Source organism: Salvelinus sp. IW2-2015, linkage group LG4q.1:29, assembly GCF_002910315.2.
Source record: "Salvelinus sp. IW2-2015 linkage group LG4q.1:29, ASM291031v2, whole genome shotgun sequence".
Lineage (NCBI taxonomy): Eukaryota > Metazoa > Chordata > Actinopteri > Salmoniformes > Salmonidae > Salvelinus > Salvelinus sp. IW2-2015.
Window position 1 is genome coordinate 81,388,524 of NC_036842.1, and position 25,592 is coordinate 81,414,115.

Below are 25,592 nucleotides of genomic sequence, written 5' to 3' on the forward strand. Positions count from 1 at the left end.
GTGTGTGGTGTGTGTGTGTGTGTGTTGTGTGTGTGTTGTGTGTGTGTGTGTGTGTGTGTGTGTGTGTGTGTGTGGTTGTGTGTTGTGTGTGTGTGTGTGTGTGTGTGGTGGTTGTGTGGTGTGTGTGTGTGTGTGTGTGTGTGTGGTGTTTGCAAAATCTATATTTGTTCGTTTTTATTTTGGAGAGACGAGAGAGGGGCTCTATTGGTCCCTATCTTCCCAAACAGCAGTACACACTCTCTGATTGGGAGGGATGTGACTGGCATATTAAGCGATCTCTATTATGAAAAATCAAACTTCCTGGTTTATGCAGAGAAGTGATGCAAACGGAGGTCCTAAGTTACTTACTGTCTAACTAATGATTCATGTCCTTACTGTGGAGGGATATGGTATTCTCTGTCTTCTGGTGCCTTTTCAGGATAGGAAAACCAGGTTTTAAACGAAAAGTTCATGTTTTATTTAATGGAGTAGAAACAACGCAAATCAAATCAAATGTTATTGGTCACATACACATGGTACAGATGTATCTGGTCAGCATACACATGAGTTAGCAGGATGGTATCGGTCACATAACATGGTTATGCAGATGGTATCGGTCACAATACATCATGGTTAACAAGAGTGTATCGGTCACATACACATGGTTAGTCAAATGGTATCAGTGGGTCAACATACACAGGTCACATACACATGGTTAGCAGATGGTATCGGTCACATACACATGGTTAGCAGATGGTATCGGTCACATACACATGGTTAGCAGATGGTACAGCGAGTGTAGCGACATGCTTGTGCATCTAGATCCGACAGTGCAGCAGTATCTAACAGAAAATATCAGCAATTCCACAACAAAACCTAATACACACAAGTAAAGAAATGGGATAAGAATATACTGTATAATATAAAATATATGGATGAGCAGTGACAGAGAGGCTAAGATGCAATAGATGGTATAGATTAGACAGTGTAGTACACAGTATACAGTATATACATATGGGATAAGTAATGCGAGATATGTAACATTATTAAAGTGGCGTTATTAAAGTGACTACTGTTCCATTTATTAAAGTGGCCCATGATATCAAGTCTGTAAGTAGGCAGCTGCCTCTCTGTGCTAGTGATGGCTGTTTAACAATCTGATGGCCTTGAGATTGAAGCTGTTTTTGCGACTTCTTCACCACACTATCTGTGTGGGTGGACCATTTCAGTTTGTCGGTGATATGTACACCTAGGAACTTAACTTTCCACTTTCTCCACTGCTGTCCCACGATCATCTCTTTTGTTTTGCTGACATTGAGTGAGAGGTTATTTTACACATTCTGAGAGCCCTCACCTCCTCCCTGTAGGCTGTCTCGTCATTGTTGGTAATCAAGCCTACCACTGTTGTGTCGTCTGCAAACTTAATGATTGAGTTGGAGGCATGCATGGCCACGCAGTTGTGGGTGAACAGGGAGTACAGGAGGGGGCTGAGAACGCACCCTTGTGGGGCCCCAGTGTTGAGGGTCAGCGGAGGTACCTTCACCACCTGGGGGCGGCCCATCAGGAAGTCCAGGACCCAATTGCACAGGGTGGGGTCGAGACTCAGGATCTCCAGCTTGATGAGCTTGGAGGGTACTATAGTGTTGAATGCTGAGCTGTAGTCAATGAACAGCATTCTTACATAGGTATTCCTCTTGTCCAGATGGGATAGGGCAGTGTGCAGTGTCATGGCGATTGCATCGTCTGTGAACCTATTGGGGCGGTAAGCAAATTGAAGTGGGTCTAGGGTGACAGGTAGAGTGGAGGTGATCCTTGACCAATCTCTCAAAACACTTCATAATGATAGAAGTGAGTGCTACGGAGCGATAGTCATTTAGTTCAGTTACCTTTGCTTTCTTGGAACAGGAACAATGGTGGCCAACTTGAAGCATGTGGGGACAGCAGATTGGGATAGGGATTGATTGAATATGTCCATAAACACACCAACCCGCTGGTCTGCACATGCTCTGAGGATGCAGCTAGGGATGCCGTCTGGGCTGGCAGCCTTGCGAGGGTTAACACGTTTAAATGTTTTACTCAAGAAGTTGTTTAGTTTGTCTGGAAGCAAGACGTCGATGTCCGCGACATAGCTGGTTTTCTGTTTGTAATCCGTGATTGTCTGTAGACCCTGCCACACACATTCTCGTGTTTGAGCTGTTGAATTGCGACTCCACTTTGTCTCTATACTGACGTTTTGTTTGAGTGCCATACGTAGGGAATAACTACACTGTTTGTGTTCGACCATATTCCCAGTTGCCTTGCCATGATTAAATGCGGTGAAACGTGCTTTCAGTTTAGCACGAATGTTGTCAGTAATCCACGGTTTCTGGTTAGGGAAGGTTTTAATAGTCACAGTAGGTACAACATCTCCTGTACACTTCTTTATAAACTCACCCACTGAGTCAGCGTATACGTCAATGTTATTCTCTGAAGCTACCCGGAACATATCCCAGTCCACGTGATCAAAACAATCTTAAAGCGTCGAACCCGATTGGTCAGACCAGCGTTGGAAAGACCTAAGCACGGGCGCTTCCTGTTTTATTTTCTGCCTATAGGAAGGGAGTAACAAGATGGAGTCATGGTCAGATTTGCCAAAAGGAGGGCGGGGGAGGGCCTTGTATGCATCGCGGAATTTAGAGTAGCAATGGTCGAGTGTGTTACTCGCTCGTGTACTGTATTCGATATCCTGATAGAATTTAGGTAGCCTTGTTCTCAAATTTGCTTTGTTAAAATCCCTACTACAATAAATGCAGCCTCAGGATACATGGTTTCCAGTTTGCATAAAGTCCAGTGAAGTTCCTTGAGCGCCGTCTTTGTATCAGCTTGAGGGGGATATACACGGCTGTGACTAACCAAGAAGAGTTCTCTTGGGAGATAATACGGTCGGCATTTGATTGTGAAGAATTCTAGGTCAGGTGAACAAAAGAACTTGAGTTATTGTATGTTGTTACGATTACACCATGAGTCATTAATCATGAAACATACACCCCCGCCCTTCTTCTTATTGGAGAGATGTTTATTACTGTCGGCACGATGCACTGAAAATCCCATTGGCTGTACTGACTCCGATAGCATATCCCAAGCTAGCCATGTTTCCGTGAAACAGTATGTTACAATCTGCAAGTTCCCCTCTGCGTAGTTGAGTTTGTCATGTTTCTAATGCAGTGGTCAGGTCAGCTATTAGATTTGTGCCTGATTGAGATAATACCAGATCTCGTGCCTCTGATGACCTGATGTGAGAGCGAGAGAGAGAGAGAGACACATTATCTCAAACACACACAACTCCAGTCTGTCCCTGGCCCCTCCCACACCTGATTACACCTGCAAATCAAATCAAATGTATGTATATAGCCCTTCTTACATCAGCTGATATCTCAAAGTGCTGTACAGAAACCCAGCCTAAAACCCCAAACAGCAAGCAATGCAGGTGTAGAAGCACGGTGGCTAGGAAAAACTCCCTAGAAAGGCCCAAACCTTGGAAGAAACCTAGAGAGGAACCAGGCTATGAGGGGTGGCCAGTCCTCTTCTGGCTGTGCCGGGTGGAGATTATAACAGAACATGGCCAAGATATTCAAATGTTCATAAATGACCAGCATGGTCAAATAATAATAATCACAGTAGTTGTCGAGGGTGCAGCAAGTCAGCACCTCAGGAGTAAATGTCAGTTGGCTTTTCATAGCCGAACATTAAGAGTATCTCTACCGCTCCTGCTGTCTCTAGAGAGTTGAAAACAGCAGATCTGGGACAGGTAGCACGTCCGGTGAACAGGTCAGGGTTCCATAACCTGCAGCATCCTGGGAACCGGTTGTACAATGACAGACAGGGAGGGAGGGCAGAGCCTTGAGGTTAAACAACACAAACACAGCAATGCAGCAACCACCACTAGATGAGGAAACCTGCAGCGTAGGACAGGACCAAACTAACTAACTTCCTGTGATCTGCTTTTCTGGTCAAACTGGGACATGGAGAGGCAGTGTAGTACAGAGATGCAGCAGGGGAAACACAGCCACATTGGAGAAGAGATTACTCAGGAACTGTCCAGATAGTTTTGTTGAGTATTGTTTACTTTTAATAACTGCAAACACCCACACACCCTGTCAGATATATCCCGAAATACATTGCTTCCTGCTGAGGAAAAGTAACTTTATGTAAATATGTAGAACAGCAACTGTACATAATGATGTACATGTTATCTTTCTGTAGGTTATGTCCTATGTTCAGATGCTGTCAATAATGCTTGTCAATGACACAGTAACTCTGCTCAGCCACAGTATTTGCTGTCACTGCACGTATTGCTGTATTGCTGCATGTATTACTGTATTGCTGCTTGTATTGCTGTATTGCTGCATGTATTACTATATTGCTTCATGTATTACTGTACTGCTGCATGTATTACTGTATTGATGCATGTATTAACCGTATTGTTGCATGCATTAACCGTATTGTTGCATGCATTAACCGTATTGTTGCATGTATTAACCGTATTGATGCATGTATTAACTGTATTGATGCATGTGTTAACCGTATTGATGCATGTATTAACCGTATTGTTGCATGTATTAACCGTATTGTTGCATGTATTAACTGTATTGTTGCATGTATTAACCGTATTGATGCATGTATTAACCGTATTGATGCATTTATTAACTGTACTGTTGCATGTATTAACCGTATTGATGCATGTATTAACTGTATTGATGCATTTATTAACCATATTGATGCATGTATTAACTGTACTGCTACATGTGTTACTGTATTGCTGCATGTGTTACTGTATTGCTGCATGTATTATTGTATTGCTACATGTGTTACTGTATTGCTGCATGTGTTACTGTATTGCTACATGTATTACTGTATTGCTGCATGTATTACTGTATTGCTGCATGTGTTACTGTACTGCTACATGTGTTACTGTTAACTGCCTGCATGTTGACTGTATTGCCTGCATGATGTTAGCTTGTTACCTGCTACATGTAGTTACATGTATTGCTACCATGTGTGTTACTGTATGCTGCATGTATTACTGTATTGCTGCATGTGTTACTGTATGCTGCGATTGTGTTACTGTATTGCTAATGTGTTACTGTATTGCTACATGTATACTTGTATTGCCTGATTGTATTACTGTATTGCTGATGTATATGTTTGCCACATTGTGTACTGTATTGCTACATGTGTTACTGTATTGGCTTGATGTATATATTGTATTCTACATGTTGTTACTGTATTGCTACATGTATTATTGTATTGCTAAGTGATTACTGTATTGCTACATGATTACTGTATTGCTACATGTGTTACTGTTATTGCTACATGTTTATGTATTGTCATGTTTACTGTATTGCTACATGTATTACTGTATTGCTACATGTGTTTACTGTATTGCTACATGTGTACTGTATCTGCGACATGTGTATTACTCTGTATTGCTAGATGTATTACTTGCTATTGCTACATGTGTTACTGTATTGCTACATGTATTACTGTATTGGTACATGTGTTACTGTATTGCTACATGTGTTACTGTATTGCTGCATTTGTTACTGTATTTCTGCATGTTGCTTACATGTTTTGCTACATGTGTTACTGTATTGCTACTGTATTATTGTATTGCTGCATGTGTTACTGTATTTGTGTAATGTAATTACTGTATTGCTGACATGTGTTACTGTTACTGCTACATGTGTTACTGTATTGCTGCGGGGTGTTACTGTATGCTACATGTATTGCTGGCATGTTTACTGTACTGCTACTGTATTTATGTATTTGCTGCATTTGTAGTCTACTGTATTGCTACATGTATTACTGTATTGCTACATGTGTTACTGTATTGCTACATGTGTTACTGTATTGCTGCATGTGTTACTGTATTGCTACATGTGTTACTGTATTGCTACATGTATTATTGTATTGCTGCATGTATTACTGTATTGCTGCATGTGTTATTGTATTGCTGCATGTGTTACTGTATTGCTGCATGTGTTACTGTATTGCTGCATGTATTATTATATTGCTTCATGTGTTACTGTATTGCTGCATGTGTTACTGTATTGCTACATGTATTACTGTATTGCTGCATGTGTTACTGTATTGCTGCATGTGTTACTGTATTGCTGCATGCATTTCTGTATTGCTGCATGTGTTACTGTATTACTGCATGTATTAAATGTTTTGAAATGGGTATATGTAATCAGGGCCAGTGTCCTCTCACTGCAGGGACATGATGAGTGTACGGCACTAGAAATGAATGGAGTGTGCGCGCACACACAATAACACACAGGGCGGTAGATGGCGGCAGGTTTGCCTAGCGGTTAGAGAGGCGAGCCAGCAACCGGGAGGTTGCCAGTTCTGGTATCAAATCCTAGATGCCATTGCCTGCCGTTGTGCCCTTGAGCAAGTCTATTCTTATTATTATTGTCCTTTTGTAGTGGTTTCTTTGCAGCAGTCTCCTCTGAACAGTTGATGTTGAGATGTGTCTGTTACTTGAACCCTGTGAAGCATTTATTTGGGCTTCAATTTCTGAGGCTGGTAACTCTAATGAACTTATCCTCTGTAGCAGAGGTAACTCTGGGTCTTCCTTTCCTGTGGCGGTCGACATGAGCACCAGTTTCATCATAGCGCTTGATGGTTTTTGCGACTGTACTTGAAGAAACGTTCAAAGTTTGTGAAATTTTGCGTATTGACTGACCTTCATGTCTTAAAGTGATGATGGACTGTCGTTTCTCTTTGCTTATTTGAGCTGTTCTTGCCATAATATGGACTTGGTCTTTTACTAAATAGGGCTATCTTCTGTATACCACCCCTACCTTGTCACAACACGACTGATTGGCTCAAACTCATTAAGAAGGAAAGAAATTCCACAAATTAACTTTTAACAAGGCACACCTGTTAATTGAAATGCATTCCAGGTGACTACCTCATGAAGCTGGTTGAGAGAATGCCAAGAGTGTACAAAGCTGTAATTAAGGGTGGCTACTTTGAAGAATCTGACATATAAAATATATTTTGACTTGTTCATCACTTTTTTGGTTACTACATGATTCCATTTGTGTTATTTCATAGTTTTGATGTCTTCACTATTATTCTAGAATGTAGAAAATAGTCAAAATAAAGAAAAACCCTTGAATGAGTAGGTGTGTCCAAACTTTTGACTGGTACTGTATGTATGTGTGTCTTTCGGAGGGGTTGGGTTAAAAGCGGAAGTCAGATTTCGGTTGGACCTTGTGAGCTATTTGACAATGAATTGCAAACAATTAATCTTAATCGTAAACACCACAGCTCATTAGCTCTCAGGTGATGTGCAGGTCATCTGCCCTGAAGGCCTGGATTATATGGGCATTTTTCCATATAAAACAAAGACATTTTTGATTCATACCTCCACACTGTGGAAGACACTGACTGTGACCGTATCACTTCCCTATGTCTTCATCAGAGCTTTGTATAGTCACTAGTTTTTCTTTCATAACATCTCAGCCTCATCACTCTTGATCTACAAGGAAAATCCCTGTCATCTCTGACTCTGTATCACCTCAGATGTCTAACTGAATACTTCTTCCTCTTTCCTCACAAGTGAACAGTACCTTATTGATTCAGTACTGTAACCTCTCAGTGACCTCTGGCTCCCATCACTCCTCATGCCTGTCCAATCCCTTGGCTGCACTGGGCTGAGTTCCCCAGTCACAGCTCTGTTGTCCTGTGTTAGGACCTAATGTTTAAAGAGAGGGGTGTGGGGGGGGGGGGTCAGGAACAAGGAACTGAAAAACAGGAAGTGCAGTGACAGGAAGAGGAAGTTTGGGGTTAGAGCCGTTGCCGGACATTGCCCCACAATGAAGCATCATTGGACATGTTGAGTTGCCTGTCTTTGTCCTCCTCACCCTGGGTAGGTGTGTTTTCATGGCTGCTTTGGTAACACAGCCCCCTCTTAGGGAAACAATAAGTGTGGGTGTGTGTGTGTGTGTGTGTGTGTGTGGTGTGTGTGTGTGTGTGTGTGTGTGTGTGTGTGTGTGTGTGTGTGTGTGTGTGGGTGTGTTGTGTGGTGTGTGTGTGTGGTGTGTGTGTGTGTGTGTGTGTGTGTGTGTGTGTGGTGTGAGAACAGCAGGCAAGCATGTCATGAGGAGTCCAGATTGTGGGTGGAAAAGAAAGATCTCTGCTTTAATCCCTGCGCCAGGATATCATAGCCCCCCCCCCCCCCCTTGGCCCCACACTAAGCCACATGTCCACTCTTCCCCTAAACACCCATCCTGACTGTCACTGTTGTTACAGCAATCTTTGGGAAGTGGGTGCTGCTTGTGGTTAAAATGAAGACAGATCAGAACATTTTGCATGTGTGCTCTTACTCTTCCATGTGTGTTTGTGTGTGTGTGTGTGCGTCCGTGTGTGCCTATAATTAGTTTACTAGGTAGTGTGTCTGTTTTTCTCTTTAATATTTGATGTGCATATGAAATGGCTCTGGTGAGTGTATTAGCTGGCCCTAGTGAGGATGCCCTACATATCACAGTATAACTCATTACAATTCAATCTCAGAGGAAAATATCACATTAACTCTCTTGCCTCATGTGAACCAGTGGATCAGAATTGGCACAAATACTGTATGCATATCTCTGGCCTAATGCTTGGTCAGAGCACTGTCTCATTGTAGCTGCTGCCCAGAATCCCTCAAAACTACACAAGAGATTCCAGACTTCACACAAGCTGTCTCGCTTTATGTGTCCTTACGTTATAGTAAACTATATAGGAACGATTGGTAAATGTGGTCCTGTCATTGCAGAGAAGAAAGGCAAGGCCAGCTGTTTCCAGTCCAAGAACACTGATGAGGAGGCCTGTGTCACAGTAAAGATCGAACACACTAAAGGTAGACTTGACCACAATCTATCCATCTCTCATCTCTTACTTCCTCCATCTACCTATAGTATCTCATTCTTCTCTCATCTACTTTCTCACTCTTACTAGTCAATTCAATTCAATGGGCTTCATAGGCATGGGAAACATATGTTAACATTGCCAAAGCAAGTGAAATAGATAATTAACAAAAGTTAAATAAACTATAAAAAATGAACAGTAAACATTACACTCACAAATGTCATATTATGGCTATATACAGTGTTGTAACTATGTGCAAATAGTTATCACTGTCTCTTCTTTGAATCACTATCTCCTTTTTTAATCTCTCTTATCACATACCGTAGCGCCAAGTCTAGGACCAAAAGGTTCCTTAACAGTTTCTACCCCCAAGCCATAAGACTGCTGAACAACTAATCAAATTCCCCCCCTTTGTTTTTACACTGCTGCTACTCGCTGTTTATCTATGTATAGTCACTTTACAAATGACCTTGACTAACCTGTACCCCTGCACATTGACTTGGTACCGGTACCCCCTGTATATAGCCTTTTTTACTTTAGTTTATTTAGTAAATATTTTCTTAACTCTATTTCTTGAACTGCATTGTTGGTTAAGGGCTTGTAAGTAAGCGTTTCTTGTATTCAGCACATGTGACAAATAAAATTGTATTTTATTTGATCTCCACTCTCCTTCTATCCTAATCTGTTCATTAACTACTGTTGTCTACTGTACTAAAATATATGTATTTAACCTTTGTGAAGTGACAGGCCCTATAGTGCTGTGTAGATGTGACCATGGTGTACTTACTGTACTGTGTAGATGTGACCATGGTGTACTTACTGTACTGTGGTTTGGTGTACTAAAAGCTCTCCTTCCTCCGTCCAGCCCTAGGTGATAACACTGTCAGTGTTTCTTAGTTTAACCAAGTTCTGGTGTTAGGTCAATATGAGCATGGGAGTGTGGCGTTAGAGGTGTCACCACACACATTCTAACGTTGCTACACTATGTTGGCCGCTCGCAGTCTTTTGTGGTCTCAGTTATCAGAAAGTGTCCTACAGCATGTTCACAGCTCAGGTATATTTTTTATATTTAGGTTCATGTCAATTTAGGGCAGAGAGAAAGTGAAAGTACAATGAAAATATGAACATGGTCCCATCCAGATGAGATGCAGAGGGCAGTGCATTCTGGGCTGGAGAAACGCTCCCCTCAGCAGCACACAGGTTCACAGGCAGGGTCTGTCTCTCTCTGCTGTTCTATTTTCATATCTGTGTGTGTCGCTTAGAGCAGTAATGATGAATGAGTCTCTCCTTTCTGTGCCACACTTTCTCTCTCTTTATCCGTCTACCCTCCTCCCTCTTCTCATCCACCAGTCTGCTTCCTCCCTTTCTCTCTCCGTTCATCTGTCCTTTTCCTCTTTCAACTGTATTTCTCCTTTTGCTCTGTGCTTATTCCCCCCCTCTCTCCCTTTCTCTCTCCCTCCCTCTCTCCCAGTTTTCCCAAGTGCCCAGCCTCAGAGGGGGTAGCCTATAATCTAAAATGGTGCTTTGGATGAGGGGAGGGTTAATCTAAAGAAAGTCTGGGTGGTTCAACACAGCCGTTTAATCCCAGGCTTTACTGTAAACCCTCCTGTCTGTCTCTCTGTGTTGTTGTGGATCCTCTGGCCTCAGTGTCTCAGGGAATTCAGTCTGTAACTGCATTACTGGAATACTGGGTTTAACTCTCCTTTTCACTACAGCAGATCTACTACGTCTCCATTTCTCTAGAGAAGCTGAGACAAGTAGCTACATTTATTAGGACTGTCAAGTTAACTTTTTGTAATTTTAGTGCTGTCTTTTTTTATTTATATTTTATTGTCTGAAAGTGTTCAAACTACATTGAAAACATCAAAATACATAATCTATACAGATAAAAACAACGATGCGATGTCCAAACAAGTTGACATTTAGGTTAAAGAAAGTGTGCTTTATCAATTGACCTGATTTTGTTAACTGTTACTTTGGACAAAATCAAGCAGTTATTCTTTTTGTTATTCTTTTTGTAAAAAAAACAACCTTAAATTACTTCTCAATTTGAGCAAATTCAGAATTTGCAATTAATTGCGATTAATGACAGCAAATCGTGCAATTAACTAATTGTTTTTTAATTGTTTGACAGCCCTAACATTTATGCATGCACTGCAATCTCAGTAAGAAGTACAACAAGTCAGACAGACAACTGTTGGTGAAGTTGCTTTAGGGATGGATCAAAATGTACAGAATAGGTACCTAGAGGTCATTCAGAAGCTGAATTAGTTTATTTGACATTCAGAAGCTGAGCTACAACCTTCTATAGCCGAGGAGACCAAACATTTACTTTGCTTGGTAAGTCATTTAATTATGTCACTATAAATTGATAAAGCTATTCACTTTCTGTAATTTTATTAATGTTAATGTTTATTTAACCAGGCAAGTTCGTTAAGAACACATTCTTATTTACAATGACGGCCTACCCTGGCCAAACCTTAACTCGGATAGTGCTGGGCCAATTGTGCGCCGCCCTATGGGACTCCCAATCACGACCGGTTGTGATACAGCCTGGAATTGACGCCTCTAGCACTGAGATGCAGTGCTTTGACCGCTGCGCCACTCGGGAGCCCCCCGTAAAATAGAAGATGTTTAAACCTAGACAGATTTTAGGGAAACACTTGTGACTTTCTCTCAATGGGTTAAGCCACGGAAGAAGAGTAGCCAGCAGTTAAAGCTTCTGCGTCGGTAGGCCTACTGTCTGGGGTATAACGGTAGGCCTACTGTCTGGGGTATAACGGTAGGCCTACTGTCTGGGGTATAACGGTAGGCCTACTGTCTGGGTATAACATAGACCTACTGTTCTGGGGTATAAACTGTTTACGAAACCCCCCCCCCCCTACTGTCGGGGTATAAGTAGCCCTACTGTCTGGGGTATAGCGGTAGACCTACTGTCTGGGGTATAACTGTAGGCCTACTGTCTGGGGTATAACGGTAGGCCTACTGTCTGGGGTATAGCGGTAGGCCAACTGTTTAAAGTACCAGGCTCAGATTCCTACTGACATCTCAGATTTAATTATTTGCAAACAGGGACAGTTACATTGCAAACAAGACACACTGATTTGGCATTGGAGAAATATGATGAGATTAACTCATAGGCCTATCTCTCTGTCCATTCTCAGCCTGTAATTTCGGTAATTTGTGTGGTATTAAAAAATATTGTGCAAATATGTCAAATGACGTAGAATTGCATGACATTTTCATAAAAGGATATTTGTTCTCGGACCTGCAAATACGATGATAGATTCATGCAATGATTTTACTAAACAGGAGATCTTTCCACCACTATTCTTGTCTACGGTGGTCTGTGAACCCACAACCTTCTGGCCCGCAGCCCTGTGCCATGTAATGCTTACAGGAGGAAGAACGATTTCTAAAACGGCATATCTAAGGCTCTGGTCTGTCCAAAAAATGAGGGTAAACAGTGAGGATGTTCTCTGCTGTCCGCTTCATGTTTTAATGATTCATTTGGGTATAGGAAAGAGTCACTTGTTTTATTTTTCAGGCGTTCAGGGAGGGTTTAGGTAAAATGTATTTTGCTGAAGTGAGGGCCATCCATTTACATTTCAGAGAGGTCTGATTTCCTCCATGTAATCCTTATTATACATAATGTTTACTCTCTTAAGAGAATATGGCCCATCACTGGTTGAGTTCACTCTACCAGTGCAGACTCATGCAGATACTGACACCTTGAAAAGGCTGTCAGCAAGCCTGCCAAGGACTTACTGGCTTTGACTTCACTGCACCACATTTCTGGGCTGAGATTTGATAAACATTACACAATGTTGCAGGTTTTTATGCAATGTTTTTGTTGAATGTCTTGAGGTCAAAAACATTATTAACTTGGAATCTCTCCTTGGTAATAATGTAGCAGGCACCATAGAATTACAGTTTTTCTCAGTCGTGTACAAACAATTGTGTTCACTGTTTCCGGCAATGAGTAAATGCCCCATCAGTGTCATACCACGTGCACATGTACTGTATAGAGAAAGATCTAGGCAATGGGGACTGTCTAATTGTTCAGATTTTTTACAGTATTGCAGACATCTGGAGATGCACAGAATGACGTTGGATTCCTTCTAAATAACTCTGTGTTACTCCTAAGTCATCATCTTCCACATTGTGACTGACCAGAGCTTTGCTTTGGTGTAGATTGAAACCTATACATTCATATCAGTTGTGTTCCTCCATTAGGGTTTCTGTTCACCAATGGGGAGTGTTCAAAACAATGAGCAAACCAGCCTTTATATTGAATGCATGGAATTGGATTGTGATGATAGCAACGAATGAATCCTGCACAATGTGCTTATTTGTTTTCATATTTTTTTATCAGAAACATTATTTGATGTGTATGAATTGTTAGGTGAAATATGCATAAAATTATAATATTTTTCCTTTGGGTAGTTGTACTCCCAATTTCGATCATCATGAGTTAGTGAATGCAAAGAAATGTGTTGATCTACTTGGGATTTTTAAAAGACAGACTAACTTTCTGTTTTGTCTGCTTCGACTCAAGAGATAAGTATGTTTGCGTTCGTCTTTTTGCAAGCAGTAGTGTTCTTTTGATGAATGTGTTTGCAATTTTGACTGTACAATATATTTTTGATTAATCTATTTATATTTTGAGAAGGCAACTACATTTTAAAAACACATTTGCTGTTTTGCAAAAGGACACAGAGTTCTGTTTCTTGTGAACTCTGTTTTGAAAATCAACATTGTTCCCAAAAATGCTTTTTGAGAAAAACTGTCAAGTCTTGCATTAAGAAAGCAGTGTGTGTGTGCGTGCGTGCGTGCGTTTAAAATGTATATTCATACACACATAACAGTAGATGGGTTAGACCCTCCATGTACATATGTGTTAGAATAGAAGGCTGGTTTCCTGTGCTATAGGTTCTGACTGTCAGCAGGTGAAACCTGACATGCTGTACTGTACCACCGCTGTGTTACACTGCTTTAAGAAACTCTTTAAACATCACTATCAGACAGGGACACAGACAGACTGACAGACTGCCATGCAGAAGCTCCACTCACTGTTCTCTGTGAAGGTATGAAGGATAGTTTAGACCGCTCTCAGCCAATATCTCTTTACTTCTGTTGATACTTTCCATTGGCTTGGTTGTGCTTGGTGAGTATCCTTGGATGACATTGTAACGTTTACTTTGGACTTCATACTGCTGGGGAGAAATGCTGTAGTAGCTAAGGGCTGTGTGTGTAAATGTTTGTATGGGGAGGTGGACAGATCGATAGAAACCTACAGTAGGCTACAGTTAAAGAGTGGGACCCAGCTGTGACATAAGGAGTGTTCAGGAGAGTAGCAGTCTCGTCTCTCACCGTCTCTGTCCTTGTGCTGTGTGTATAGACCGCCTCAGAAAGAGACTGAAAAGGGGATTTTTACTTTCATAACAAGATTAAAACAAATGAGATCAGCAAAAGGAGGGTGAGGAATTTTGTAAACACTTTAATGAGGTTTATGTGGAAGGTGTGTGTGCATAGTTTTATGGGAGGTTGTTTTAGTGTATGACTCAAGAAGGTATACTTTCTTTATTTGTGGCTCACTGCTGTAATCCTTGCTATATTTCAGGGGTGGGCAACGCCCCACCTTTAGTAGGCCCACGGATCAATTTCTCCCSCCCCCCCCCCCCCCCCCAAAAGAAAATATATAATATATAGTCAGTCGGGGTCTCAATAATACCTTAATTAGGGAGAACAGGCTCGTGGTAATGGTTTCCGTGTGTTTGATGCCATCCCATTTGCTCCGTTCCGGACATTATTATAAGCCGTCCTCCCCTCAACAGCCTCCACTGGTCTCAACTATCTGTTGAGAGTTAGAATAGTAGAATACTCAAGGTGCAATTTTGCATTTGGGGGCAGCGTAGCCTAGTGGTTAGAGCGTTGGACTAGTAACCGAAAGGTTGCAAGATCAAATCCCCGAGCCGACAAGGTACAAATCTGTCGTTCTGCCTCTGAACAAGGCAGTTAACCCACTGTTCCTAGGCCATCATTTAAAATAAGAAATTGTTCTTAACTGACTTGCCTAGTTAAATAAAGGTAAAAACATTTTTTTTTTAATGTGTGGGTACACAGACCCGCTAGCCACTGCGCTCCCTCAAAATGAGTACATTTTCTGTGTGGCCCCCACCCCCATCAAAGTTGCCCATCCCTGCTATATTTGATAAGAATCAAGATATGACCACTTAAATCCTGATCGAATTGGATTGGACCCTGGTTCTATAAATCTATATTACACGTCCCTCCACGTAGTCTAGTTATTAAGGCTGAGTGTGGTATGTCAGTAAAGGTGTTTCTGAAGTTGATTAGTTCTTATTATAAAGGGCTTTGGGTTGCTGAATGTTCATCAACTCTCTCTCATCTCATTCTAATTCAGCACATTCTATTACATGTAATTGAATTACACATCCTTTCAGAGCCAATTCACCCTTGGTTCCCTCGGATCACCGCAAGGATAGTGCTAAGGTGAAGTGTGTGACGTGTGCCTTTGTGCGTGTGTGTGTTTGCACTTGTGTGTTAGTGTGCTATGTACTGTCTCTGTGTGTTGTCCCTCTGGTTGTTCTGAGAGGGAGAAGGGGGATGGAGGGAGTGAGGGAGGAGTCTTCCCATTGGTGAGTCTCTCCACTGAGCTGAGTCACTTAGTTCTTAGGTGCAGTGCCTGTCTGCCTACCTGGGAAGACTGTGTGTACTTTCCCTATTACTTCTGTTTGAGCTGCCTTGTCAGTCCTGTAAGGATTTCCTACTACTCTGTAGAAGAGGCTTTGGGTGAGTTTATTCTCTTGTTATGTCAGTGCTTCAGCTCTTCCCCTCCTCTCTCACATGATCCCTGTTTTCTTAGATGAATGTGGTATTGTGGTTGATATACAGTGTGGTAAGGTCTGTTTTTAGATGCAGATGTAGAGACTAGAGCAATATATCATGAATACCGCTATCCCAGTATGGCTCCGGTATGGATATTTACGGTATGGATATTTACAATACCGTCCATAACAATATTTTGATACAGAGCTAAATTAAATAAAACATTCTATAAATTGGACTACTTCCCTTTCAGATTTGTCCTAGTTTAGGTTGAGCATAAAACCATCAGAATGATGAAAGACCATAAAAAACACTTAGAATTGATTTGTTGCCATTCTAGGGTCATGCACTAATCATAAAACATATTTAAAACTGTATTCTAAAATAAAGTCTAAAATTGAAACATCCTATGTTCCCTCAGACTGCACAGCACGGTCATTCATTTTGTGTAGCTCTCACGTTTGCCTTTGTCACTGAGACACAACCCACTGGGCACAGACGTCAGTTAAACGTCTATTCTCTATTTACATTTGGTTGAGTTGTCAACTAACGTGAATTCAACATGAAATCAACAACAAAAAAATCAAAGTTGGGCGAAAAAAATACAAAATCCTCTTACGTTGATGACTTGTTGCAAATCGAATCAGTTTTCACATTGATTAAACGTCATCATGTTTTGTATTATTTTATTTTGTTAATGATGTGGAAACCACGTTGATTCAACATTTTTCGCCCATATAATCATCTTTTCACAGGGGGTTCAGATAGTGTTGATTCTGTTGAAGAGTTAGCAACATATTGTCATGTTGTTTTGAGGTTTCCTGGAGTTGGACAATTCCCACAGCTGTTGGCATTTGCACTGAAAGTATCAGATAATGATATCAAGTAATGTTATGGTCACAGTATTTCGTAATTGCAGGTCCAAGGACCAGTTTTGAATTGTGGATATATTTACTCATATGTTGTGGATGTATTCACTTTCACATCTAAATCCCTTCGATTTTTCTTGTATATTACATCATACATCCGTGCTTCTAACTGGAAATCTCCATGAGAAATCCCCATACCAGCCATTTTGAATCCCAGGCAGAGTTTGTTATACATTGTGGGATATTCTGTGTGAGGAGAGTAATGTGAACCCCTGGGCACAGTTCTCTGGGATATTTTGGTTAGAAGTAAAAGCTGTAGATCCTAGTTTGAGATAAAGTTTGAAGATATAGTTTGAAGATATAGTTTGAAGATATAGTTTGAAGATATAGTCCAAGCTCAGTCTCAGAGTTGTTCTCAGACACTCCCTCTCTTAGTGTCAGGGTGCTAGGTGGCTGACTGGGTGGAGACATACAGGTGTGCCTATTGTTTTTACTCACAGTTCTCGCTTGAGAATCGTGACACATGTTGCCTCAGGATTAGTGAGTGAGTGAGATAGATAGATAGATGATCAATGGTTTATGTAACAGGTCAGGTACTCTGTGTGATGTCATAACCCTTAAGGGGGTGTGAAGGCGGTACTTGTCACACAGACTCACCCCAGGCTGAATGCCTTTAATGAATAGTTGAGGAACATGTTCTACAGGACAATTTCACAGTAACAGAGTGACACTGAGACTGAAAATATATGTCAAACAAAAACCAATGATTGCAAAGTTAAACAAACCATACAACTCTATACACAATGACTACTTTGAACAATTTCCACTGAAAATTGTACCATTTACACAGTAACAGATGCAAAGTTTTGTAACAGAATGACAGCACAAACTTTGCATTTGCACTGTTCTTCAAGTAAATGTGTTTTTGTAAAATATCTGTGTCACCGTAGAATTGCCCGAGAGCAACAAACAGTAAAGACTGTGGCATTCATTACCTTTACATACAGTATATCTACTTAACTATGGTATGTATGCATATCTATTGAACTATGTTCTATGTTCTACGGAAAGAAATGACTGGAAAGATAAAAGTATCATGTCACTTAGAAGTAGATACTGTTATACGACAAATTAGATACAGCCTTTTCAAGCATCCACTTATAAACAAGATACTGTATATTCCAAGAGGCATCGCGGTTGGTCTCTGCTGTTATTTTCCCTCTCTCTCTGTGAGGTAATGGATATGGATGCTCTGCTCTTCTCTCTGATTACGGAGAGAGGTGGTTTTGTTAAATTGATACATTCCTTTATCCTTCTCTCTGAGCCTGGTGGTATTGGTAAACATGCATTCTTGTGTGTCTTGGTGCGTTCAAGACAACGCGTAACTCTGAAATCTCAGACTTCAGTGCTTTCAAGACAACTGGGCTCAGACGGGGAAAACATGTTTTGAACGTTCATCCAACTCGGAATTACAAGTCAGACATTCTGACAGGGGACAGGGAGTGGTGTTCTAACACGGTGTGTTCTAAAAGGAAGTGATATCTTTAGTAGCACCAGCAGTACACTGGGGGATTTAACACACAAACTGATCTGAGGTTATCTGATTTTTTTCCTAAACGGATCTTCCTCACTATTATCCTCCTCTTCTCGGTTGACATGTCATGAAAGATCAAGAGGACAGAGTATTTGGTCTATTTTCAGTTCTCTGCCTTGCAATGAAGTGATAGAGTTCAATACTGGGGAGAATGTTTTTATTGTGTCATATGAAACAATTTATATGCTATTATTTTGATAAATGCTAGATAAATGTCTGATCATATTCATTGGATAATTCTTGAGGATTTACTCTTGACTGTCTTGACTGGCTGAGAAACGAATGCCATGATTTCCACCACAGTCGGTCTAAAAWTTTTTTGAAACAAGTGAATGGCCTCAGGCTAGTTCTCCCTGCCTGCCCAATAGTAAAATATAATGTAGTCTTGGGAAGGTTCGGGCCAGTTGCCATGGTAGCAGGTCTCCCACAGTGTAAATCAAGGACAGAGCCTCAGGTGGGATTGTGTTCACCTGAGCTCTGCATTCACTATTGACTATTTGATTTAGCTGTGGATTCTCAATATTTGCTCACTTTCCAGTTTCCACAGAATCCTGTTATGCCCTGTACCCCAGGCTCAGAAGCCCACCTTGCAAACATGCAATTAGGATAACTGATGTAGGCTAATACAGTTTTCATTCTGCATCAGAAGACTGACATTAATATTAAAGAGAAGAGGAAAGGAGTTGATTCAATTTACTGTGGTAATAGTGTGATATAGAAATGGCAAAAATGTTGGCTTGGTCTGGTGTTTGGTACCTTCTCAGATAGAACATGAACATTCAGACCTGAGGCTGTTTTAATGGGCCCGCTCCCACGAGGCTGTCACACAGAAGCCATGTTTACATCTGCCACAGCAACAGAACTAACCCCCCTTCTCCCCAGTGGAGCTCAAAGAGGAAGAGAATGAAATATGTCTCTGAAATAACCCAGAAAGGGGCTCTTTGTGCTCCCTAACAACTTAATGTCCACATGCTTTGATTTAACAGGACGCTGGCTGCTAATTTGCATGAGGGTCTGTGGCGGGCCGCTTTTAACATGAGGAGGCCAGTGTGTGTGTGTATTTCCACCTCCGTAATGTTTACAGATGGAATCTGCAGTATGGGAAACAAATCCACTGGTGGTATTGTTTTGTTGCAGAGCTGAGGAGCGTCTCAACATGGTCAATAAATTGCAGTACATATTGTATTCTTCTGTTGTCCGAAGGGGAAAAAATGGGTTTGTTTGCAGTAACTTCTTTGTTGTAATATCACAAACGGACGTGGCTGTTTCACAGTTAAGGATTCCAGCTTTAAAGAGGAGATCTGCAGTTCAAACAATAACAAAGTCGCCACCTTGCCACTGTTTGGGTAAACAGCTGAGGGATGGGTCTGGAAAAATGTAACCACTCTCAAATTCATAGACAGAGTTATGGATGCAAGAACTGTCCATCCATGATAACACAATTCTAGTTTTATTAACCAAGTTTGAAGGCCATACAGTGTTTATTTACAATTACATTCTTTACAAACAATGGAGTAAAACAAACATATTTTGGTTTCTGATGAGGTACGACAGTTGAACTAAGCTCATGAGGCATTTATGAATTATATTATTCAAGAATCAGTGGGTATATATCATTGATTTAAAATTTAAAAAATTAAAAAATGGATGTACCTGTCACAGATTGCCCCTTTAAAGTTAGATTTGGGGGTTAGGCAATCTGATCCTAGAGAGAAACTTCATCCTACTTCAACTCAGAGACAACAGAAACAGGTAGGGTCAGAGGTCCATACACTCCACAGGTGTTTACATCAGTGACATACTGTACACCTAGAGCCACACACTGGCTGCTCTGTCGTGGAGAGGGTCTGCATTTCACTCTGAGTGAAAACATGTAGGTGATTTACAGCAGAATGACAGGGTGGTTGACATGTTAATAACAATCTTTGGAGATTTACTATAGAGGGTGTCACTGACTCTCTACAATCACTAACATACATGTTCCGCTTGGCGACTTGATGCGAAACTTGATTTTGGTTATATGGACCAAAACATGTTCTAAATTTCCCCTTCAAAGTGATTGCAGATGATGTCAAGCATTTAATCAGCCGAGTTCTTGAGGCCAGCTCTAAAATTATCCACAAAACTTAGGCCATGTTTAGAAAGTCGCCCCAGCAGATCGTGAGACTTTCCTAGTCAGTCACTACTAGACCATTTCTTGTAAAAGCCTGTGTTGTCTGTAATTGAAGCGGAGCTGTAAAAATAGTTAGAGTGTACGAAACATTATGAACACCTTCTCTTTCCATGACATAGACTGACCAGGTGAATCCAGGTGAAGCTATGATCCCTTATTGATGTCACTTGTTAAATCCACTTCAATCAGTGTAGATGAAGGGGAGGAGACAGGTTAAAGAAGGATTTTTAAGCCTTGAGACAATTGAGACATGGATTGCGTGTGTGTGCCATTCAAAGGGTGAATGGGCAAGACAAAAGATTTAAGTGCCTTTGAACGGGGTATGGTGGTAGGTGCCAGGCGCATCGGTTTGTGTCAAGAACTGCAACACTGCTGTGTTTTTCACTCAAAACAGTTTCCCGTGTGTATCAAGAATGGTCCACCACCCAAAGGACATCCAGCCAACTTGACCCAACTGTGGGAAGCATTGGATCAACATGGTTCTACCTGGAACCCAAAATAGTTCTACCTGGAACCAAAAGGGGTTCTCCTATGGAAACCTTTTTTCTAAGAGTGTAGAATGCCACTGGAGATTCTTCCTTGTTATGATCAGTGAGTCATACTTTTTTATAGCGGTATGGTGAGTTGAAGGTACGCTATAAAAAGTATGATACTTTTAGAGCAAAGAGGAACAGTTATCTATTTTTAAGATTGAAGAGATTGAGTTTATTAAAGGTATTTAGGTCACATTTCATTTATTCATTCTACTGGGATGGGACTTCATTGAACTCATCCTATCTTCTCTGTAGACTTACTGATCATGGAGCGAATAAGCAAATTAGCTTGTATCATCACATGCAGTAATGCAGGCTCTGCAGCGCTAGTGAATGGACAGCCTCTCAGGGCAAATGGACAATGTTACACATTGATTATGTCGTACACGGCGATCCAGAGCATCCCAAACATGCTCAATGGGTAACATGTCTGGTGAGTAAGCAGGCCATGGAATAACTGGTACATTTTCAGCTTCCAGGAATTGCGTACAGATCCTTGACATGGAACAGTGCACTATCGTGCTGAAACATGAGGTGATGACGGCGAATGAATGGCACGACAATGGGACTCAGGATCTCGTCACGGAATATCTGTGTGATGCCGAACTGCAAGCAGGTCAAGACCCTGGTGAGGACAACGAGCATGCAGATGAGTTCCCCTGAGACGGTTTCTGACAGTTTGTGCAGAAATTCTTCAGTTGTGCAAACACACAGTTTCATCAGCTGTCAGGATGGCTGGTCTCAGACGATCCCGCAAGTGAAGAAGCCGGATGTGGAAGTCCTGGGCTGGCGTAGTTACACGTGGTCTGTGGTTGTGAGGCCGTATGGACATACTGACAAATTCACTAAAACGACGTTGGAGGCAGCTTATGGTAGAGAAATTAACATTCAGCTCTGGTGGACATTCCTGCAGTCAGCGTGCCAATTGCACGCTCCCTCAAAACTTGAGACATCTGTAGCATTTTGTTGTGTGACAAAACTGCACACTTCAGAGTGGCCTTTTGTTGTCCCCAGCACAAGGTGCACCTGTATAATGATCATGCTATTTAATCAGCTTCTTGATATGCCACACCTGTTAGGTGGATGGATTATCTTGGCAAATGAGAAATGCTCACTAACAGGGGAGTAAACAAATGAGTGTACAAAATGTGCAAGAAATAAGCTTTTTGTGTATATGGATGATTTCTGGGATCTTTTATTTCAACTCATGAAACATGGGACCAACACTTTACATGTTGCGTTGATATTTTTGTTCAGTGTACATGACTGCTCTTAATGGAGACTACCCTGAGTGATAAAGCTCCTTGTGTCTCTATAATGTAACAATACCTCCTGCTTGGCCTCAGCGACATGGTGCCATGTATGGTGGTTTTACCTTAATAGGTATGGTTGTGCATAGTGTGTAGAGCAGACTATGGGGTGGTAGCCTTGCTGTCAACAGGTCCTTGCTGTCAACAGCCCTGTCGTCCTATCTGTCTCTCTGTCTGTCAGTTAAACACACTGGAGTGAAGCTGGACCATCGGCCACCAGCTGATTAGACTAGGCTCAGTGCTGCTGATAATGAACTAGATGGAGACTCCAATGTTTTGCTTCAGGCCATTTGTGTAATATGTGTTTTTGTACCTGCAGCCATGGGCCAAACGGCCAAATGAATTGTCAAATGATGGAGGAGAGTGGAGTGAAGTGGAATACAATCATTGCAAGCAAGGGGCAGTGAGGGATATTCTGTGAGGATTAGCTGGAGCAACACTTGGCCAAATTAGTGTTGTTGAGAGTTTGGAATATAACCATTCCTCTTCGCTCTCTCCTGCTCTCCTTCACGCTCTCTCTCTCTCTGTTCCAGCTCTAAGCAGCAGGCCCAGTGAACGCGGCAGCGGCCCACACAGTGCGAGAGTCAGTCGGACAGGTCTGTGTGGGAAGAGTCCCAGTGAGAAGAGCAGGAGGGGTGTCAATGGAAGAGGCTTGGCCAGCAGGCCCTTACTGCAGCCCAAACCACAAGGTACTGATAATAATGCTGTTTAATATGACATTTAGCAGACATTTTTATCGAAAGCGACTTACAATAGTGAGTTCATATACTTTAGAATATGTGGCCCCAGTTGTAATTGAACCGATGACCCTGGTGTTGTTAGTACCACCCAGGGTTGGGTCAATTCCACAAATTCAATTCTCTCTCCCTGTAAATTCCATTTAATTTCATTCAAATTACAGGTCAGTCTTAGAATTCAAATATAAATCAATTACTCTGAATTCCAATGTTAGCTAAATTCCAGCCTTTCAATTCCCATGTCATATCTTTAATCTGAGTCTAGAGGAAGGTGTTTGTTCTCAGACCTGGAGGGAAAGCGGTCTTTACTGGTTCTATCAGCATATCTGTCAGCTTGTTTCCAGCTCTTAGCCAACTGTTCAGAAAGAAATTGTTTGACCAAATACAAAATACAAATACTATTTCTCTGTAAACAAATTGACAACAGACTTTCAGCATGCTTGTAGAGAAGGGCACTCAACATGTACTGCACTGACACAAATTACTGATAATTGGTTGAAAGAAATTGATAAAAAGACGATTGTGGGAGCTATACTCTTAGATTTCAGTGCAGTCTTTGATATTATTAACCATAACCTGTCATTTAGAAAACTAATGTTTGTAAACTGTCATGGTCAAAACATAAATTCAATTGTTGTAAAGATGGGGAGAGGTCTGTCCATAATAAAGAGATGCTCTGCTTTTTTGACACTACACTCCATAGAGCCTGCATGGCCTGCAGTCTAGTTTTATCTTATCTTGATTAATGTCCAGTCTTCATATGGTAAAGTTCTGCAAAGAAAGACCTAGTTAAGCTGCAGCTGGCCCAGAACAGAGCGGCACAGCTTGCTCTTCATTGTAATCAGAGGGCTCATATAAATACTCTGTATACCTGTCTCTCTTGGCTAAGAGTTGAGGAAAGACTGACCTGCATCACTTCTTGAGTTATAAACATTAATGTGTTGGAAATTCCAAATTGTTTGCATAGTCAATTTACGCACAGCTCTGCCACACACACTATCCCACCAGACATGCCACCAGGGGTCTTTTCACAGGCCCCAAATCCAGAACAAATTCAAGAAAGCATACAGTATTATATAGAGCCATTATTGCATGGAACTGCCTTCCATCTCATATTGCTCAAAAGCAAACCTGGTTTCAAAAAACAGATAAAGCAACACCTCACGGCACAATGCCTCTCCCCTATTTGGCCTAGATATTTTATGTGTACAGTCATGGCCAAATGTTTTGAGAATGACACAAATATGAATTTCCACAAAGTTTGCCGCTTCAGTGTCTTTAGATATTTTTGTCAGATGTTACTATGGAATACTGAAGTATAATTACAAGCATTTCATACATGTCAATGGCTTTTATTGACTATTCTGCCTGCGGCTATGGAACCCTGACCTGTTCTCCGGACGTGCTACCTGTCCCAGACCTGCTGTTTTCAACTCTCTAGAGACCGCAGGAGCGGTAGAGATACTCTTAATGATTGGCTATGAAAAGCCAACTGACATTTACTCCTGAGGTGCTGACTTGCTGCACCCTCGACAACTACTGTGATTATTATTATTTGACCATGCTGGTCATTTTTGAACATTTGAACATCTTGGCCATGTTCTGTTATAATCTCCACCCGGCACAGCCAGAAGAGGACTGGCCACCCCTCATAGCCTGGTTCCTCTCTATGTTTCTTCCTAGATTTTGGCCTTTCTAGGGAGTTTTTCCTAGCCACCGTGCTTCTACACCTGCATTGCTTGCTGTTTGGGGTTTTAGGCTGGGTTTCTGTACAGCACTTTGAGATATCAGCTGATGTACGAAGGGCTATATAAATAAATTTGATTTGATTGACAATTACATGAAGTTGATGCAAAGAGTCAATATTTGCAGTGTTGACCCTTCTTTTTCAAGAACTCTGCAATCCACCCTGACATGCTGTCAATTAACTTCTGGGCCACATCCTGACTGATGGCAGCCCATTCTTGCATAATCAATGCTTGGAGTTTCTCAGGGTTTTTGTTTGTCCACCCGCCTCTTGACCACAAGTTCTCAATGGGATTAAGGTCTGGGGAGTTTCCTGGCCATGGACCCAAAATATCGATGTTTTGTTACCCGAGCCACTTAGTTATCACTTTTGCCTTATGGCAAGGTGCTCCATCAGGCTGGAAAAGGCATTGTTCGTCACCAAACTGTTCACCAAACTGTTCGTCACCAAACCCCACACATGAATGGTCTCAGGATGCTTTACTGTTGGCATAACACAGGCCTGATGGTAGCTCTCACCTTGTCTTCTCCGGACAAGCTTTTTTCTGGATGCCCCAAACAGTTGGAAAGGGGATTCATCAGAGAAAATGACTTTACCCCAGTCCTCAGCAGTCCAATCCCTGTACCTTTTGCAGAATATCAGTCTGTCCCTGATGTTTTTCCTGGAGAGAAGTGGCTTCTTTGCTGCCCTTCTTGACACCAGGCCATCCTCCAAAAGTCTTCGCCTCACTGTGCGTGCAGATGCACTCACACCTGCCTGCTGCCATTCCTGAGCAAGCTCTGTACTGGTGGTGCCCCGATCCCGCAGCTGAATCAACTTTAGGAGACAGTCCTGGCACTTGCTGGACTTTCTTGGGCACCCTGAAGCCTTCTTCACAACAATTGAACCGCTCCTTGAAGT

At 41.7% G+C, this 25,592-nt stretch overlaps 1 protein-coding gene across 1 annotated transcript in view; it reads left to right on the plus strand.

Moving 5' to 3' along the window:
• Window positions 1-25,592, plus strand: part of LOC111961027 (FYVE, RhoGEF and PH domain-containing protein 4) — a 96,229-nt gene that overhangs the window by 46,006 nt on the left and 24,631 nt on the right. The window contains exons 2-3 of the mRNA XM_070443162.1: window positions 8,786-8,869; window positions 22,742-22,897. Coding sequence (XP_070299263.1) covers window positions 8,786-8,869; window positions 22,742-22,897 — 240 coding nt within the window. The remainder of the gene's footprint in view (window positions 1-8,785; window positions 8,870-22,741; window positions 22,898-25,592) is intronic.